At 44.7% G+C, this 21,037-nt stretch overlaps 1 protein-coding gene across 3 annotated transcripts in view; it reads right to left on the bottom strand.

Annotated features, from left to right (window-relative positions):
- Window positions 1-21,037, bottom strand: part of wu:fj29h11 (uncharacterized) — a 120,199-nt gene that overhangs the window by 75,008 nt on the left and 24,154 nt on the right. For all 3 annotated transcript variants that reach the window (XM_068003837.1, XM_068003838.1, XM_068003839.1), the window contains 11 exons: window positions 17,091-17,468; window positions 14,645-15,279; window positions 13,318-13,446; window positions 12,814-13,011; window positions 11,225-11,365; window positions 8,946-9,206; window positions 6,066-6,240; window positions 2,633-2,799; window positions 1,577-1,705; window positions 646-827; window positions 300-508 (listed from right to left, as the gene is read on the bottom strand). In XM_068003837.1, the coding sequence (XP_067859938.1) occupies window positions 300-508; window positions 646-827; window positions 1,577-1,705; window positions 2,633-2,799; window positions 6,066-6,240; window positions 8,946-9,206; window positions 11,225-11,365; window positions 12,814-13,011; window positions 13,318-13,446; window positions 14,645-15,279; window positions 17,091-17,468 (2,604 nt within the window). The remainder of the gene's footprint in view (window positions 1-299; window positions 509-645; window positions 828-1,576; window positions 1,706-2,632; window positions 2,800-6,065; window positions 6,241-8,945; window positions 9,207-11,224; window positions 11,366-12,813; window positions 13,012-13,317; window positions 13,447-14,644; window positions 15,280-17,090; window positions 17,469-21,037) is intronic.

Raw genomic sequence — 21,037 nt, 5'->3', positions numbered from 1 at the left:
TGCATGAAGTTTAGTGCAGATTAGAAAACGGTAGCATTCTGTGGCGGTACAGTACAGGGCCTCATAACATCTAACCTTATTTATATTTTCTTCTCTCCTCCCACCCAGAAAGAGCTGGGTGCTGAGCAAGTACTTTTGATTAGAAGGTACTTCCCCTACATTTCCTTTGAGGAATACTGCACGGTTAATATTTAGTCATTTAGATTGCTGTCCCAGCTCAACATCTACCACTGAAGCTCAACTATAAATTGGGAGGAATGGTACAATATATAAAATATAACAACACGTGAAATTCTTACTTTCCACACTGAGCTGAGCTGCTTTCTTGCCACAATGCTTTTCGATGAAGTCCTTGAGTGAACCGTGCTGCGGTTCAAAGACCAGCTCCCACTGTGACCATTCTGCGAGATCCTCGAGCAAGGGAGCGTTCAACAGACACGACAAGGCACTCTCCTTACTCAGGTCCCCAAGGAGCCCGACAGATCTGCTTGAATCAGTGCTGCTGTAACTATAAAAACAAAACTATTAATTTTTTTTTTTAAATTGGGAGCCAAAATAATATCCTGAAATATCTTAAAGGAATGGATCTTACACTGAAGATCAGCAATCCCCAGGTGCAGTAGGTTTAATTTCTGAGAGACTCACCTGGATTCTTTGACAAACAGCGTGGCTTCATACAGCACCAAGCTTCGAGGGTTGTTATGGTCACTGTGCGACTTGGTCTGACGCTGCACCATCTTGACCATATTGGACAGTGTCCCATGTCCGAGTTCCTTGCTGTCTTTCACCCTGAACTGGCTTCTCAATGCAGCTTCAATCGCTGGAAACTGAAGTCAGAGAATGGTTATAACTGGGGCCAGGGACCAGACAGAGGAATATCCAGATCTTTTAACTCAGAACACGCCACAGTTCCACACACTGATCGGCAAAGCCCCAGCGACAGTCAGCGACTATTTAAGTCTCAGCAAGTACATCACGCTGAACGTCAAGTCAGCAAGTAACAATCCTGGGCGGTGCAGAAAACTTTAAAACAAAAACTCTGGGCAATTTTAACAAATTGTGGTGGGAAAAAAAATGTAAATAGAGAAAGAAAATGGAAACTAGAAAATGGGAAAACAGCAAAGACAATATAAATTGTGAAGCAAAATACTCGAGGCACTGCTTTCATTACAACTATAATATCGGACCCTGTGACTTTGAAATCAGGACCAGCAAGCTTCTGTTTGCTGAGAACATGATTGCCTTTTAAAGAAGTATTTTTTCCCACTTCTATCACTAATTCATCACCTCATGGTACACCAGCAGCCCATTCCCAGGCTTCACCAAAAGGACCATCCCTCAGAGGACTCTGGCATCCACCTGACAGAGCAACAGTCGCAACACAGATGGGATGAGGAACTCACTGCACTGGGAACGTCATGAGCAATAACTCATATTGGTTCCCCCGTCACGCTGTGCCCTCACACCTCCCCACCACTGGTTTCCACACGCATCTTAATCTGGGACCTGTAAAGCAGAAAGGTTTGCCTTCTGCTCCCTCCCATTCCAGGTGGCACTTCTCAGCGAGTTTACTTACCACAGACTCCTCGAGGGTTTCACATTGCCTGATGAACTCATACACATCCTGGTGGCTTGGCCGGAATCCACAGGTCCTGGAATCTTGTGGATACAGAAATAGACTGCTCCCCGCAGCTTCTTCCAGCATCTGTGCAACAAAACAAACCACCACTAGCTTGTATCGGGAACCTTTCCTTTTTGGGTGCCTGTACTGGCATTCCTGGTCGTCACACTCGAGTGCAAAAACCCACTTTCAGCCTGACATTCACAAGCAGATTCAATTGTCGCGGTACGCGTGACAGGTTGTTCACGGGGTGAAGATGGACACTGCAAGGCCGGTACATCAAGGCATTTACCACACAATGTAAGGGAGCACCCAGCCAGGGGAGTGCAAGAAATAGGCTTTAGGGCATCCCAAATATTCTCCATTAAACAATTTGCCTTGATTCAAGCTCAGTTGTTAGGCATGTGCCACACTAACCTATACAAGCCAGAGAATGAAGACATTGATTCATAATTTGCTTAAGGAAACTGGTCTAGCAAAGTGTTGGGGGAAAAACTAACAAAGGAATGCCGTGAGAAATGAGGGGCAATGAACAATGGTCAATGTGGTTGCTTTTTGTGTCATGTAAGCATGACCACCAGTGACCTCAATGAATGGGATCACCTACTTCCTGGTTACAGACGCTGGCAATGTGTTAGCCTCTGCAATCAATCCTTGTGGACTCAACGGGAAATTTCGGTAAATTGTCTGCTCAGCTACAGCATAAAATGTTCTCTTTTTTTTTGGAGATGGAGTGAGGTGATTTTCTGTACACGCATAATTATTAAATTTACAATTACTATTTAGGCTTTGAAGGAACAATGCAGCTTTTCTCAAAATAATGCAACAGGCACTGGAGACTAGGCAATGCAATGAGATAGCACACTATTCTTCTATCTCTGTGCCCCAAGCTCACAGGTAGCCCAAACTTGACAGAATGAATGTCTCAGTACTAAACCAAACAACAAGATATTACCAACTTTCACCTTATTGAGTGCAAAATGTACCTTGAAAAAAAAAAGCAGAACACACCTGAGAGTGTTTCATCAGATATTCAAGAAAAGTACCATGTCCCATGGTAACAAAACCCTCCAACTTGAAGTGATCGACCAACTTTTTCTCCAGTCTGGATAAATAGAAAAGGTTCAAGTAGCCAGTCACGCTGGCGAGTGTCTTCTGCAAATATTCTCTTACAGATGCTAAAGGCCAAGAGAGAAACACACAGAATTAAACTCTGCTCCTCACATCATCAGCAATGATAATCGAGCAGCTATTCGGCCAGTGGAGGAGCGCGATACCTTGAAGTGGCTGTGCACGGTGCCACGAGTGGGAAGACCTCGGAGATCCACCACTTTCCAAGTTACTGCATCACTTAAGCGCCAAGTAAAGGGGGAGGGAAACCTGGGACGATTTAGCTCTGGGTACCAAAACATGCACCGATAGCGGGTTTCGGAGCAGCACTGGCAATTGCATGTGAGAAAGCCCCCTACACGGGGTTTGTGTGTGCTGGAGAGAAAGCCCCCTACATGGGGTTTGTGTGTGCTGGAGAGAAAGCCCCCTACACGGGGTTTGTGTGTGCTGGAGAGAAAGCCCCCTACACGGGGTTTGTGTGTGCTGGAGAGAAAGCCCCCTACACGGGGTTTGTGTGTGCTGGAGAGAAAGCCCCCTACATGGGGTTTGTGTGTGCTGGAGAGAAAGCCCCCTACACGGGGTTTGTGTGTGCTGGAGAGAAAGCCCCCTACATGGGGTTTGTGTGTGCTGGAGAGAAAGCCCCCTACATGGGGTTTGTGTGTGCTGGAGAGAAAGCCCCCTACACGGGGTTTGTGTGTGCTGGAGAGAAAGATAATTGGGAAAGAAACAGAAAAGAATAGTTTTAAACTCTTTCTCTCGCCATCTGAAATTGATGCTGGGCAACCATCCTCCATTATACCCAGGAAACTCAGCACATGTGATACTCCAGTGCTGTACCGAGGGACTGCTGCACATTACGGGGTGGGGGGTGTCCTTCCAATGACACCACTGACCACAGAGATTTATAGTACAGAGAAAGATCACTCAGCTCATTGGGTCTTACATTGAGTCTACAGCACAAAAACAGGCCATTCGGCCCAACTGGTCTATGCCGGTGTTTATGCTCCACACGAGCCTCCTCCCTCCCTACTTCATCTCACCCTATCAGCATATCCTTCTATTCCTTTCTCCCTCATGTGTTTATCTAGCTTCCCCTTATCTGTGCTATTCACCTCAATCACTCCTTGTGGGAGTGAGTTCCACATTCTCACCACTCTCTGGGTAAAGAAATTTCTCCTGAATTCCTTATTGGATTTATTAGTGACTATCTTATATTGATGAACTGGTCTGTGCCAGCTCTTTGCTACAGCAACCTAAAACTAACATCACAATTATAGAATCATACATCACAAAATGGAGGCCATTCGGCCCATCGTGCCTCTGCCGACTCTTTGAAAGAGTTATCCAATTAGTTCCCACTCTCCTGCTCTCTCCCTTAGCACTGCATCTTGCTCTGCTTTAAAAGTTTATCATCTTCTCCCTTCTAAGGTACCATGATCTCCACCTCAACTCCTCCCTATGTCAAAACATTCTAGGCTGCAACAAGGCTCGGCATAAAAAAAATTCTCCTCGCCTTTCTCTTCATTCTGTTAGTGACAATTTTACATCGTTGACCTCTCTTAATTGCCTCTCGAGACAGAGGGAATATTCTTTCCCTATTCAACATACGTTAAACTGTTTGGGTGGACATTAGAGATCCAAAGGCACTATTCTGAAGAGGAGCAGGAGTAGGCCATACGGCCCCTCGAGCCTGCTCCGCCATTCAATAAGATCATGGCTGATCTTCTATCTCAACTCCATTTTCCCGCCCGATCGCCATACCCCTTGATTTCCCTGGAGTCCAAAAATCTATCGATCTCAGCCTTGAATATATTCAATGACTGAGCATCCACAGCCCTCTGGGGTAGAGAATTCCAAAGATTCACAACCCTCTGAGTGAAGAAATTCCTCCTCATCTCAGTCTTAAATGGCCGACCCCTTATCCTGAGACTGTGCCCCCTGGTTCTAGACTCTCCAGCCGGGGGAAACACCCTCTCAGCGTCTACCCTGCCAAGCCCCCTCAGAATCCTGTATGAGAGGGGGAGCCTGCAGAGTCCTGACCAACATTCCTCCCTCAACCAACGCCAAAAAAAACAAATAGGTCATGCGTCCTATTAGTGTTCGGAGGATCTTGCTTTGCACAATATGCTGCAAGCTTCCTACATAAAACCAGTGATTGCAAATCAAAAGTATTTCATGTGAACCGTGTTGATATGTTTGAGAAATGCAACGTTGTGTTCTACAATATAACAGTGGCTACACTTCATTGGCTGTAACTCGCTTTGGCACGTCCTGAGGTTGTGAAAGACGCTACATAAATGCCAGTCTTTCTTTTCACATGAATCTTTCTCAATTATAATTTAAAAATCAAACCATTAATTAAACATGCAGAACAGCAGGATGCTGCAACACATCGACATGCAATGCCCCGTGCAGTACCATGCCGTGCCCTGCCCATGTTTCGTTGCAGGAAATAATATGTTATTGCTAAATGAGTGTGAAAAATATTAACTGTTCGCAGGTAGAATAAACTTCAGGCACCAAAGTGCTTTAAACTGCAAATAAATGCTTTAAAAAGGTAGGTTTTGTTTTAGTCCCCTCTTCCTTTCATTATGCAGATCTCCTGAATGCCACAGATCAACGACCGTATAAAGGGAAGGTGGGATACCTAGTCCCAGGCCTCAAGTTCAGCGGCAGGAGATACTTAATACTGCCCGAGTTTAATCGCTCCACCATTGGCGGCCGTGCCTTCAGCTGCCTAGACCCTAAACTCTGGAATTCCCTCCCTAAACCTCTCCACCTCTCTCTCTCCTCCTTTAAGACGCTCCTTAAAACCCACCTCTTTGACCAAGCTTTTGATCACCTGTCCTAGTATCTCCTTATGGGGCTGGGTATCAAATTTTGTTTGATAATCGCTCCTGTGAAGCGCCTTGGGACGTTTTACTACGTTAAAGGCGCTATATAAATGCAAGTTGTTGTTGCCGTCAACTAGCCCGAATTTCCCTCCCACTCATGGGAACACCACCTGGCTTGTACTTGGCACCTCATTATAACAGGGGCAACAGAGATAGGCAATTCACCAGTGTGACAGACCATCACTTAGAACTCACTGCACCATCTGCTATAACGGTAGATTTATTCTCAATTATAAAAAAGTGGTATATTTTTGGTTAATATTTTTCTTTACACTTAAAAAACTCAGGCAGTATCAAGTATCTCCTGCCATTGGAGAACTTGAGGCCTGGGACTAGCTATCCCACCTTCCCTTTAGACGGTCGTTGATCGGTGTACGTTACCGCGGATTATAAAATCAGGAACACCAAGTAATTCAGCACGGTCTCAAAACACAACTCACCTTCACTAGGAGGTGGCGTTTCAATGGCTCCTGCTCCATTTACAGGCGGCTTACTCGGTTTTTCTTTAGCTACCAAGTCCTGAGGAACTTCCAGCGAACCGCAGCAAATGGCCAATTGAAAGAGTGTTCTGGCCAAACGATTATCACCCACCTTCATCAGGAATTCCTGAATAAGCTGATCATTTTTTAAAAAAAAAACACAAAATATTAGATGGGCCAAGGTCAGCATCATTTGGAAGTTTAATCTGCAACAAATTCCTCTGTAGACACTGGGATGCTCCATGAAATTAACAGTAGCAAGGAAAGGATGATGAGTCGGGAAAAATAATAGAAGCGGTTTAAAAAATTTTTTTAAAAAGAGATGATTATGAGGTAAAGCAGATTTTGGTGTGTGATTGTGGATGTATAGGTAGGAGTGTAAAACATATTTATCAGAATAGTCTCAGAATGTCTGGACCGCTCGATATCTTATCACAAGGGCGTTCGGGACTGATCAACCCAGAACCTTGTCGGTGCAAAGCTTTTGCCAGGTCGTATTGCAAGATCTTACTTAGTGTGCTATAACTTGTACTATTGTATTTTAACATCTTTTACTACTTATCTTGTAGACTTCTTAATAAAACCTTTATTCTTGGAATAAGACATACTCGCAGCCTCTTAGTACAAGAGGCCGAACTATTAAACAGAACAAACCTGAGGAAAGATTTATACAGAAGTGGAAGGAAAAACAACCAACTCTCAATCATAAGAGAGTAGCTGGGCACACTGCATAAAGGGTGCAGGATATGTAAAACACCAAATGCGAATCACAAGCCTTCTACACATGGTATATTTATATATAAAGTATCTGACGCTCCAATTCTACGAACAACGAAATCGCAACGGTATCGGCTGCAGCAGCTCCTCGATCTCAGAACCAATAACAGCGCTCTGCCGGCAACGTGCTGTGATTACACTGCACTGTTGTCAGACTGCTTGTCCGACACCCCGTCTTGGATGAGCCGCAATTTCCTGCGGTTGAACACCGAAACCATTATCTTCAGCCCCCATCACAATCTCTGCACTTCTGCAACCGGTTACATCCCTCTCCCCAGCCGCTGTCTCAGGCTGCACCGGCCCGTTCGCGACCCTGGCATCGTATTAGACCCAGAAATGAGCTTCCAAGCCCGCATCCTTTCTATCTCAAAGACCGCCTACTTCCACTTCTGTCTCTGTCCCTACTTCAGCCCATTTGCTGCTGAAACCCACATCCATGCCTTTGTCACCGCCAGACTCGGCCATTCCAATACTTTCCTGGCCGGCCTCCAGTCCTCCACCCTCGGTGAAGTTCAGCCCATCCAAAACTCTGCTGCGCCAAGTCCCGCTCACCCATCACCCCGTCCTTGTCGACTTACAATGGCTCCTAGTCCCCCAACACTTCCAATTTAAAATTCTCACTCACGTCTAAATCCCTTCATATCGTCACCCCAGCCAGCACTACAACACACCCTACCACCCTAAACTCTCTGTCCTCCTATTCTGCCTTTTGGGCACACCCTCCGCTTGTCCCATAATTGTCAGCTCCCTAGGCCCATACCCTGGAATTCCCTGCCTAAGCCCCTCCGCTCCTCCATCTCGCCCTCCTCCTTTAAGATTCTTTCAAACCCACCTCTGACCAAGCTTTTGGTTACCCCTCCTAATATTTCCTTCTTTGGCTCGGTGTCAATTTAATTGTTTACGTCTCTGCGAAGCAGCTTGGGACGTTTTTCTACATTAAAGGCGTTGTATAAATGCAAGATGTTGTTGCACTTGCCAGTCCAGTTCAATAATACAGTGGTCCAAGTTGGAAGAAAGTAATTGCACCAGCTGCTTGCAGCACTATGGAAGGGGTGACAGAATTGCACCCATGTTCAGACTCATGCATCAGATGCATTTACCACTCGCCCGTACTGCCGGTGTACTATCGGTGTGAGAAAAGCTACTGGCCAAATCAGCTCATTTCAATCTGTAGAAAATAGAATGGCATTATAGGAAGCTAAATGAAAGGGAGGCTTTGCAGTTAGATGGCGTGAAGCAAAACGCATGCAAAAACAGTTAATGCCAATGCAAGCCAGGCTGCCTGATCAAGATTGGGCTAGCACTGGCAGCATTATAATTTTGGTACCGTGTTACAAAAATATTGGCACAGCACTTGTGCTAAAAGATAACCGCGGTAAGATAACCACAGTGAGTGGTTGGTACTAGTTACCATCAAGAGTCCAACAAAAACTCAGATATTCTTGATCCCATTACTGCACACACTCTCATTGGACATAGTTTCGTTTTCTTTTATGACTAATCTTTAAAAGTAAATTACTAAAAATGGATATTAAAATTTAACTCAACAGTGCTTAAGTGGGTCGGAAAAGTCTCCCACATGTGTAGTTATCTCTTGACAAGATACGTTATCCAGAGATCACGCACCATTTTCAAGCCTGCCCTGTCTCTAAATATTCTGCTTCAAATGGCTGTTAGATAATGTCCCATTGCCTGTAACTGATTGTTTACCAATCGGCGGAGGAGAAAATAAATGCATGGGACCAGATGCCCACTTTATACATCCCAATGCAGCAGATTAAACGGTTTTATACATCCCAATGCAGCAGATTAAACGGTTTAAATAAAAAAAACAGAAGCACTTGGCAGGTGATGTATTTACAAAGTCGAGGTACACGGGGAGAAATGGCAAAGTTAACTGAAGATTCTGAGTCAACTTACACCCAACAAAACTCAATCCATTCCTCTCACCTCCTCCCCCCTGTAAGGTTTGTGTATTGACAATAAACTCCAGCCACTGTTTACTATATTTTATTTATACATATGAAATGATATTACAACCCTAGAAAAATATATATTGCCTACCTTGGTCATTTTCTCATTGAAAACTCCGTGTGCATTCATGAACACCTGAAGGACTGCCTCTGCTGCTGTGATAGAGGCATATTGCTTACGGAGATGCATGCATCCACCGGTAGAGTACAGCTGTGGTCCACTGGCGGGGTCGAGCAGATTCTTCTTAATTTTGTTCATCCGATTGCTCATTTCCTCCTCGATTTCCCTCTGAACTCGATTTCTCGCCTGATCCATGGCGTTTCGTTCTGTGCTTATAGCCTTCATCAGTGACTGTTCAACAAAGTTTTAACATATCAAGAGAACAAATTTAGTAGCCCTTTTAATTCCTTTTCTCCACTTTCGGGGATTTCTTCTCCCCTTTCTCCTCGACCCCCTCTCCCTCTCCATCTCCCCCAGCAACAAACTATTCCCCAGCTGACGGTGCAGATTCTAACTTCTCACTCCTGCCAGGGAGCTGTGGTACAACCAGCGTGGTCTGCAGTGACCATCTCCATCGTCCCTTCTTCTGTTCATTCTGTTGTAACCTGTTCATTTTAAACAGTAATTTCTAGGCTTCCGTGCTGAGTGACTTTAGATGTTGAGCGGTGAATGAAATAAGGACAGTGCACAATATGGAGAGGTGGAAAAAATGTCCAATGAGCAAGTTTACATAGAGTGTGCAGGGAGCATCGCAGAGAGAGGGATGTGAAGTATCTATAGTGAGATAGTGCAGGGAGTAACGACAGACACATAACTCACTGAGGAACTATAGACATCGATAAGGTGCATTTAAGGAGAAGCTAGATAAGCACATGAGGGAGAAAATAATAGAAGGGTATCCTGATAGGGTGAGATGAAGAGGGGAGGGAGGAGGCTCGTGTGGAGCATAGACAAGATGGGCTGAATGGCCTGTTTCTGTGCTGTAACACTATAGAGTAACTGTAGACCACCAGTGGCTGCCGTGTCTTTAGCTGCCTAGACCCTAAGGTCTGGAATTCCCTCCCGAAACCCCTCTCTCTTCCTTTAAAACACTTCTCAAAACCTACTGTCCCCTTATGTGGCTCGGTGACAAATTTTGTCTGATAATCGCTCCTGTGAAGCGCCTCGGGACGTTTTACTATGTTAAAGGCGCTATATAAATGCAAGTTGTTGTAGTAGGGGAATTACTGTACAAAACGGCACCAGTTGCAAAAAGTCATAATTTTACAATCACTGCACAACCTAGGGTTCAGAATTCAAGAGTCATTAAAGTCTCCTGTTCAATTTTGAAAAGTACAGTATCAGACTGAAGAAAACATTCATCCAATGATGGGGTCTCTAGCAGACCTGGGGTTTTTTTTTTTTGGCTTTCTTTTTAAGTCTCCTTTAACCAATCATTCCTTGCCTGAAGGAGAGCTGACAAACAATTTGATCTTACACACTGCAATAAAAGCAGAGATCGCTGGGAATACACAGCAGAGTCTGCCAGCAACTGAAAAGAGAAAACACAGCTTCGTGTTTCGAGTAGAAAGACTTTGTCAGAACTCAAGAGTCAGTGCTGACAGAGGGCCGCTCCCCAAAACATTAACATGTTACAGAAACCTCTGCCCTTTACTGTTGTGCCATAGTATAATGCATCTAAAAAAAAACTAGATAAATTTGTTAATCAAGGAGAAAGGTCAGCGGCAATCTTTGCTTTTGTTTCCACAGATAGATGGAATTGATTATAAGGCAGTCATTTTATGGAGGTTGCTCAGTTAACAACTTAAAGCGGCATGAAGCACCAAGCAATTTAAAATCATCTAAACCCCTCCCTCCCCCCCCCCCCAAAAGATTAAAAGGTAGAAAATACTCAATATAAACAGCAGGATTGTTCAGCGTTCACCTTCCAAGTTGGGACCGTTCGCCCCTTGACAGCACTCGGCCATAAAGAGCAGGAGATCCAAGACTCGCTAAAGTCAGCTGATCTCAGTCAGAGCAGCAGTGAAGCAGCTGCAACTGGCCGTAGCCGAGGGTGATCGCTGCTCCCGATGAAGACCCATCGGCCCCTGCTGGAAGTGGGGTCAGGGGGAGGACAGATTCGGGTTCGACTGTTATGCCCACTGCAGCTGAACAGCTCGCTCACATTTACTGTCTGGCCCCGCACAAAGCAGCCACTTTAACAGTTACCAGAGGGCTGGTGACACCTGTAGAACTGGACCCCAATTACGAATCGGCATCTTCAACGGAGTAGAGATGAAAAGGGGGCAAAAATGAAGAGGGGTGGAAAAAAAGAAATATTACCAACTGGAACAAAAATCACTTAGCAAAATAAAATGAAAGGAGCTTACTGATATTAGAAGTCCAATGCTAGTAATTCTGATTCCAAGCTCGTAAGGCGAGTCGCAGTGATACTGATCTGCTAAGTATTTTATAAAATCAGCCAAATCTATTTTTTGAGCTTTGTTGGATTTTTTATATGCACGGAGACTCTGGGGAAGGAAAAAAGTAAATGAATATCTGCGACTATTTATAATGACAATGAAACAGAGAGTAAGCAATCCGGCGTACATTTACAAACAGGAGACTCCGTACTTTTATACGCAGATTTTAATTCCATTACATTCTCTAATCTTCAAGGAGGTGGTAACAGATGGCATCGCTTTGTAATGACCATTGCGGAAAACCCGCAATTTAAATACTTTCACTATATGGTCCCTGGTCTGTGCTGACCTCACCCAGAGCAGGGATAGGGCTGCTTGCAATCAGGCTCTGCGTCCCTGAGCTAGGCGAGGTGGGTGGGGAGGAGGAAATCAGCTCGGGCTCCTGATCGTTACCCCGTGACTCTTGCAGGAAGCGCAGGTGCATGAGCGTGGGGTGAGGTCCGGCTCGTGATAACCCTGAGATGAACGGCCACATTGACCAGCACCAGTTGGGCGTGGTGACCCTCAAGTGACCCTGCATGGAAGCAAATGGTCAATGCTTTCAGGAGAAGTGGGTGAGGTTTCCCTGACCTTGTTTGCAGGTTGCCTAACCAATTGTGGAATACAGATCACATTTGGCAGCCCTTCGCAATTCCTGTTTTACATATCCATAGCAATTATATACTTCATTCGATGACTTCAGCCCTACGTGGGCCCACAAACACTGGGAATTGGCCGAGACCAAATTCATTTCACGCAGGATCGTTACGACGAGCAGAGAGCTTCCATCTCATTATAATCTGTGTCGGGTTCAAACACAGCTCAGAGACACGATGCTACAAATTGTCTATCACACTACTGACGTGGAGAGTTTACTGATGAGAATCAGAGTTCTCATTCCAAAACGAAAACAGCAACGCTGCAAGACTTGCGGAACCTGGCAACTCTTTGCAGCTATTTGTGTAATCATTCCTTTTTAAATGTGAACGCACAAGACAGTAAGCAACGCACATCGGATTGATTCAAACTGATTTCAGCTGTACAGCTGTAAGCAGAGACCAGATGTTTCCCTGTTCAATGGAGGGATCGGTGTTGGAGGGGAGAAGGGATTAAAATGGTTAAGCATCCCTGAGCTGCTGTGGTGCAGCCAGAACGGTAACAGCAGCGGAGAAAGCCTACAAATGAGTTACCTCCCTGTCCTTTCAATGCAAGGTCCAGGATGACAGAATTAAGAATTAGGAAAATCTTCATGAAAATCTTACGAAAACCTCACTTCACCCAGCTTTACCCAGCTCCTACTGCTACAAGTAACCATCAGCAATAGAGCTCACACCACAAAAACAAATCTTAAAAATCTACACATTTTTTGAAGTTGTAAGAATGCGCTATTTCACTGTAACAAAAGGATTTATCACTCTCAAGTCTAGGGGAGTGAAACTAGTCTCATCATAAACACGATCCCCATTTGGGTAGATAACACCCACCCCCATACCGATTAAAGATGCTACGCACTGTACCTGTAAAATATCCACCGTCTCAATTTCAAATATATCCTCATCCTTCAGTGACTGGGGCACTTTGAACATCCTGTGCACGAGAGGCTGCTTGCATAAAGGGCCAAGATTTAACTCTTCAAAGTTCTGCTTGTCCTTCAGTGCTGCCAGGCACTGATTCAGCTCATAAAGAGTGCAGACGCACCGGATATTCTCAAAAGCCTTAAAATATGAAATTAGAAAACATTATTTTGCTTTGTTTTTTTTTAAAAAAAACATCTTGCAGCACATTAAGGCTTGAAGAAAAAACAGGAGTCAATTTATAGGAGGAAACAACACTACAGCTGAATAAAGCCATCACCAATAAAGTTCGTAAGTTCCCATCAGTATTTTTGGGGGGCGGGGGGGGGGGGGGGAAATAAGAGACATTTTAACTTGGGGCCGGGCCAGATAGGAAGGGGGTGGACAGAAGTCCAGCCCTGCTGGAATTCCATCCCAGGAGGAGAATTCCGCACAATTATCACTTACTTCAATAAAAATTGTGATTTCTCGCTGTGTTCGGCGAAGTTCGTGAATGGCAGGTAGTTTGGAAGGTGGCCAGATGCCGATGTTCCTCAGGCTTTGTGTCCGGAAGTGTCTGCAAACTCTATTCAACACCTGTAAAACAAAAAGGGGGGGTAGGAGAGAGAGAGAGAGAGAGAGAGAGAGAGAGAGAGAGAGAGAGAACAAACTTTTAGTTATTATAAGCTGAAGTTCTAACATTCACTCCCTAGTTACTGGAGGGAAAAGTTGGCAGGGATCTGCACATTTTATTACTGCTTTTTTATTTACCTTTTATCTCAATACATTAAAGATATATCTGTACATGTGACAAAATGTATTTTTTGTCTATGTTCAATTTTTTATCTAAACTTGTACTTTGTACTGATAGAAGCAGCAAATAAGAGTTCAACATCCATGGTCACATGATACAGCTCGTCAACAGAAGCTCATCTCAGATCGGATAAGCTGTCTGACAGGATTCCTTGAAATGTAAGTGTATTTTGGCCCACACAATGATGACTGAATGGTGCATGAAGACTGGTTTGGGGAATAGGGAAGGGAGTCAACATATAATAAACAGAAAAATAATTTTTAAAATACTATAGTAGTTTCTGCGTCCCAAAACACGGCAAATTTTTTCCCTGGTATACTTCCAACAACAAAAACTTGCATTTATATAGCGCTTTTAATGTAAGTAAAACGTCCCAAGGCGCTTCACAGGAGCGATTATCAATCAAAATTTGACACCGAGCCGCATAAGGAGATATTAGGACAGATGCTTGGTCACAGAGGTGGGTTTTAAGGATGTCTTAAAGGAGGAGAGGTGGAGAGCGGAGAGGTTTAGGGAGGGAATTCCAGAGCTTAGGGCCGAGGCAGCTGAAGGCACGGCCGCCAATGGTGGAGTGATTAAAATCGGGGCTGCGCAAGAGGCCAGAATTGGAGGAGCGAAGAGATCTCGGAGGGCTGTAGGGCTGGAGGAGGTTACAGAGATAGGGAGGGGGGGGGCGAGGGTCACGGAGGGATCTGAACACGAGGATGAGAATTTTAAAATCGTGCTGTTGCCGGACCGGGAGCCAATGTAGGTCAGTGAGCACAGGGGGGTGATGGGAGAACGGGACTTGGTGCGAGTTAGGATACGGGCAGCAGTTTTGGATGAGCTCAAGTTTACGGAGGTGGGAGGCCGGCCAAATAAGGCAGTATAACATTGGCATAGAAGAGAAGTCTATATATGTATATGCTCTTCTCACTTTAACACACGCCAGTTTAATCTCTCTATTTTCAGAGACCTTCCTTTTATTCATTTACTACAAACCTTCTCTTCAGTGACATGTTCTCCTTCAGCAGCTAGAGCGCGAATAAATTCTTCAATTCGCTGGTTCACATCGTCCAAACCGACTTGCCTACTTCCTGAGTGCACTAGAGGATCCATGGCCAACATCTCAACTACCTGCATGACAGAGTTATGTTCCTCCTTTACGTGTTGGTAGTAAGTTTTGGGGAATCGATGCATTGACCTCGTCTTCTGCAGTTCCTCCTCTTTGAGCTTTCTCAGTTTTTCTTTTGATATTTTCGTATCCAATGCAGGAAAGTCATCCGAAGACACTGTTGAGAGTGCGGGGGAAGCTGCACGTTGTTTTGGCTTTCCCGGGCCACCTATATTTTGACCGAAGGTGGAAGATTCAGCCGGATTCACCCACACATTGGAATTGAACAGTGGCACAGGTTCTTTCTTCGATGTTGCCTCCTCTTTACAACTTCTCAGTTTTGCAGAGGCTCCGCTTTGTTCAGAGTCATCTTCTGAAGATGCTGTCGACAATGCCGGCGAGGCTGTTCGGCGTTTTGTGCTACCAAAGCTGCATGGCAAAGACAATAGTGCCGGGCGACACAGAAAGTTATTTGCTGATGCCATCTTCAGTTGAGACATTGCTGCAGGAGCTGTGCATCCGGCTGATAAATGAGGGAAAAGAAACCATTAGTCTTTGTTTCGCAGACTTCCCTTGAACTCATTAACCATCATAACACCGGATTCAACTTTCACCAAAAGGACCACTTTTTTTCGTACAACTAAACAATAAAAAACTGTACCCCGTTTGGGGAAAGGAGGGAAGGAAGGGGGCAAGGAGGGATGGAAGGAGGGAAAGAGGGAAGGAAGGTAGGTAGGTGGTGGGAAAGTAAGGAAGGAAAGTGAGGGGAAGGAAGGGGGGGTGAGGAAGAACATTCTCCCGAAGGAGGCAAGGAAAATCTAAAGATGAAACAAGCCATGGTGCCCTTGTGGATCTCTGCTGCCCATTTTCAGCCACCTTTGTCAGAGATCCAAAGATTTGAAAGCACATTCCATATCAACACTTCTGGTCCATATTCATTGGTAGGAGCAATGTCATAATGCAACAGTCTAAACGTTTTAGGAAAGTTAAAAAATATCGCTTCCCCTGTTGGCCTAATGGATAAAGGCATAAAGGCCGAGGTGCATTAGACCATGCCGGGGTATCGGGATTAATAGAATCATAGAATCATAGAAGTTTACAACATGGAAACAGGCCCTTCGGCCCAACATGTCCATGTCGCCCAGTTTATACCACTAAGCTAGTCCCAATTGCCTGCACTTGGCCCATATCCCTCTATACCCATCTTACCCATGTAACTGTCCAAATGCTTTTTAAAAGACAAAATTGTACCCGCCTCTATTACTGCCTCTGGCAGCTCGTTTCAGACACTCACCACCCTTTGAGTGAAAAAATTGCCCCTCTGGACCCTTTTGTATCTCTCCCCTCACCTTAAATCTATGTCCCCTCGTTATAGACTCCCCTACCTTTGGGAAAAGATTTTGACTATCTACCTTATCTATGCCCCTCATTATTTTATAGACTTCTATAAGATCACCCCTAAACCTCCTACTCTCCAGGGAAAAAAGTCTCAGTCTATCCAACCTCTCCCTATAAGTCAAACCATCAAGTCCCGGTAGCATCCTAGTAAATCTTTTCTGCACTCTTTCTAGTTTAATAATATCCTTTCTATAATAGGGTGACCAGAACTGTACACAGTATTCCAAGTGTGGCCTTACTAATGTCTTGTACAACTTCAACAAGACATCCCAACTCCTGCATTCAATGTTCTGACCAATGAAACCAAGCATGCTGAATGCCTTCTTCACCACCCTATCCACCTGTGACTCCACTTTCAAGGAGCTATGAACCTGTACTCCTAGATCTCTTTGTTCTATAACTTTCCCCAATGCCCTACCGTTAACGGAGTAGGTCCTGGCCCGATTCGATCTACCAAAATGCATCACCTCACATTTATCTGGACAGCTGGTGCGGTGGTAGTGGCGAATCTATAATTCGCCTGATTCCCTCTGGGCTGGGGATGGAAAAAAAAAATCAGGAAGAGTTCCCATTCCAGGTCACTATCCAGTGCTACCTCCTGCACAGTGCCATTCGTGCTGACAGGACTGGGCCTCTCTCCATCATCAAACGTGTACCCAGGAAGAACGGGCAATGGGCAAAGTGCCAGAGGGGTTGATGGCACCCATGGAACAGTATCCTATCACAAGTCAGGGGGCTCAGGAAAACAAAGGGGATTCGGGGGAAAAAAAATCTTTAAAATCCAGCTGATGGTACAAGTCTAATATTCAATAAGGGATTAATTTATCAATAACTTTCCTTTTAATCATAAAGCCACATAGTCTGGCTTCACCCCATTATGACAAGCAGCATATTATTTTTCTGTTTCACACGGGAGAATGTTAAAAATTGAAGTACCTTGTGGTTGTGGAGCTGATGGAAACGCCCAAGGACCTGCAGCACTTTTGCTCAGAAATTCCAAACTCGAAATGGGCGCAGTTGGTCCAGAGTCTGGCATTGCTGCTTGAAATTTGTTCTCTTCAGCTCTTAATGTCCCAAAGGCTTGTGTGGACTTTAGTTTGATCACGCTGCTGCCACCTGGTATGAAGACCTGAACCAGCACTTCATCCATAGACTTGATCAGCTCCTTGATGGATTTGAATCCATAGGCTCTCGGGTTCAGGTTTCGCCGATATTTCTTGCTGTAGGCCACAGATAGCTGTGCTTCAGGAATGCCAGCCGGCTCGGTTGACAAGAGGTTCACGATCTCGACCCGAACTTTCTCCATCCTTTTGACTGTAGAAGAAGACAATGTGTTCGTTTATACTTTCAAAGGGATGTAAAATTTTATTAAGGTAATATGGGAAAGTCTGAAAATCAATTGTGCTTGTCTTATGTATTTCCTAATGGCCAGTTCCAAAGCATCAGTGGAAACTGGAAGCATACAAGGGTGAAAAGACCATCAATAACTACAAATGCGTGGCTGATGCATCATCCACAAAAGAATAGCAGTCACCGGACCTCAACAGCTGGAACGTTATGGGAGTAACAAAGATCCACATGTTTTTCTCCAACACTGGTTATACAGATTGGATTTTCCTAAATAGAACATGAGCTGTTTAACCCTGGACCACGTCTATGTTCCCTGACCTAGGCACTCTCCCTCTTCAATTCTCCCAAGACCCCAGGACCCCTCTCGCAGAGATTGCAGGATCTATCCCAGTGTTCCCAGACGTTGGGAACCCCCGGACCTGGGGGGCTCCGGGATGTACTGTTAGACCCTCCGACTCCATGCCACTACTGCTATTGCCCTCAGGTCCCAGGGTTACTCTCAATTCCAATAGGTCAGTATCTCTGATCATCTTCTTGGCATAACACATAATAATTGTATCTGACTGACCATGAGCCACAGGAGAGCTGCTTGTTTTATAAAAAGGTCACAAACTTAAACATCAAGGATTTTGCAAGGCTGTTCAGAAAGGATACACTTTAAGCATAAAGTCATTCTACAAACATTGATGTGATTATAAAAAATTACTTGGCAGTATATGTTACCTGAACTCCTCAACAAGTGTCCAACCTGTAATTTATCCTAGAATCATAGAAAGGTTACAGCACAGAAGGAGGCCATTCGGCCTGTCGAGTCCGTGCCAGCTCTCTGCAAGAGCAATCCAGCTAGTCCCACTCCCCCGCCCTTTCCCTGTACATCCGCAAACTTTTTCCTTTCAAGTACTTATCCAGTTCCCTTTTGAAGGCCACGATTGAATCTGCCTCCACCACCCCCTCAGGCAGTGCATTCCAGATTATAGCCACTCGCTGCGTAAAAAAGGTTTTTTTGCCAATCACCTTAAATCTATGTCCTTTGGTTCTTGACCCTTCCGCCAATGGGAACAGTTTCTCTCTATCTACTCTGTCTAGATCCTTCATGATTTTGAACACCTCTATCAAATCTCCTCTCAACCTTCTCTGTTCCAAGGAGAACAACCCCAGCTTCTCCAGTCTATCCACGTAACTGAAGTCCCTCATCCCTGGAATCATTCTAGTAAATCTCTTCTGCACCCTCTCTAAGGCCTTCACATCTTTCCAAAAGTGCGTTGCCCAGAACTGGACACAATACTCCAGTTGTGGCCGAACCAGTGTTTTATAAAGGTTCATCATGACTTCCTTGCTTTTGTACTCTATGCCTCTATTTATAAAGCCCAGAATCCCGTATGCTTTTTTAACTGCTTTCTCAACCTGCCCTGCCACCTTCAATGATTTGTGCACATATACCCCCAGATCTCTCTGTTCCTGAAGCCTTTTTAGAATTGTACCTTTAGTTTATATTGCCTCTCTTCTTTCTTTCTACCAAAATGTATCACTTTGCACTTTTCTGTGTTAAATTTCATCTGCCACGTGTCCGCCCATGCCACCAGCCTGTCTATATCCTCTTGAAGTCTATCACTATCCTCCTCATTGTTTACTACCCTTTCAAGTTTTGTGTCATCTGCAAATTTTGAAATTGTGCCCTGTACACTCAAGTTCAAGCCATTAATATATATCAAGAAAAGCAGTGGTCCCAGCACCAACCCCTGGGGAACACCACTGAACACCTCCCTCCAGTCCGAAAAACAACCGTTCACCACTACTCTCTGTTTCCTGTCACTTAGCCAATTTTGTATCCATGCTGCCACTGCCCCTTTTATTCCATGGACTTCAACTTTGATGACAAGCCTATTATGTGGCACTTTATCAAACGCCTTTTGAAAATCCATATACACAACATCAAGCGCATTGCCCTCATCGACCCTCTCTGTTACCTCATCAATCAAGTTAGTTAAACACGATTTGCCTTTAACAAATCCGTGCTGGCTTTCCCTAATCAATCCACACTTGTCCAAGTGACTGTTAATTCTGTCCCAGATTATTATTTTTAAAACTTTCCCCACCACTGAGGTTAAACTGACTGGCCTGTAGTTGCTGGGTTTATCCTTACACCCTTTTTTGAACAAGGGTGTAACATTTGCAATTCTCCAGTCCTCTGGCACCACCCCCATATCTAAGGATGTTTGGAAGATTATGGCCAGTACCTCCGCAATTTCCACCCTTACTTCCTTCAGCAACCAAGGATGCATCCCATCCGGACCGGGTGACTTATCTGTACTTTAAGCACAGCCGGCCTTTCTAGTACCTCCTCTTTTACAATGTTTAGCCCATCCAGTATCTCAACTACCTCCTCTTTTACTGAGACTCTGGCAGCATCTTCTTCCTTGGTAAAGACAGATGCAAAGTACTCATTTAGTACCACCGCCATGCCCTCTGCCTCCATGCTTAGATCTCCTTTTTGGTCCCTAATCGGTCCCACCCCTCCTCTGACTACCCGTTTACTGTTTATTTGCCTATAGAAGATATTTGTATTCCCTTTTATGTTTGCCGCCAGTCTATTCTCATACTCTCTCTTTGCCCCTCTTATTTCCTTTATCACTTCCTCTCTGAACTTTCTATATTCAGCCTGGTTCTCACTTGTGTTATCAACCTGACATCTGTCATTCGCCCCTTTTTTCTGCTTCATCTTACTCTCCATCTCTTTTGTCATCCAGAGAGCTCTGGCTTTAGTTGCCCTACCTTTCCCCCTTGTGGCAATGTGCCTAGACTGTACCTGAACCATCTCCTCCTTAAAGGCCGCCCATTGCTCAATTACAGTTTTGCCTGCCAATCTTTGATTCCAATTTACCCAGGCCAGATCCGTTCTTAACCCACTGAAATTGGCTCTCCTCCAACTGAGTATTTTTACTCTAGAATGCTCCTAGTCCTTTTCCATAGCTAATCTAAACCGTACAATATTATGATCGCTGTTCCCTAAATGTTCCCCCACTGACACTTGCTCCACTTGACCCACCTCATTCCCCAGAACCAGATCCAGCAATGCCTCCATCCTCGTTGGGCCAGAAATGTACTGGTCAAGAAAGTTCTCCTGAACACACTTCAAAAATTCCTCCCCCTCTTTGCCCCTTATATTACTATCCCAGTCTATACTAGGATGGTTGAAGTCCCCCATTATCACTACTCTATGATTCTTGCACCTATTTGTAATTTCCCTGTAAATTTGCTCTTCTATCTCCTTCCCACTAGTTGATGGCCTATAGAATACACCCAGTAGTGTAATGGCACCTCTTTTATTTCTTAACTCGAACCAAATAGATTCTGTCCTTGACCCCTCCAGGACATCCTCTCTCTCCAGCTCTGCAATATTCTCCTTAATCAATACTGCCACTCCCCCTCCTTATTTCCCTTCCCTATCTTTCCTGAACACCTTGTATCCAGGAATATTTAGTACCCAATCCTGACCTTTTTTGAGCCAGGTCTCTGTTATCACCACAACATCA

Source organism: Heptranchias perlo, chromosome 23, assembly GCF_035084215.1.
Source record: "Heptranchias perlo isolate sHepPer1 chromosome 23, sHepPer1.hap1, whole genome shotgun sequence".
In the NCBI taxonomy this organism is placed as follows: Eukaryota; Metazoa; Chordata; class Chondrichthyes; order Hexanchiformes; family Hexanchidae; genus Heptranchias; species Heptranchias perlo.
This window is presented reverse-complemented; position numbering and strand designations above follow the sequence as displayed.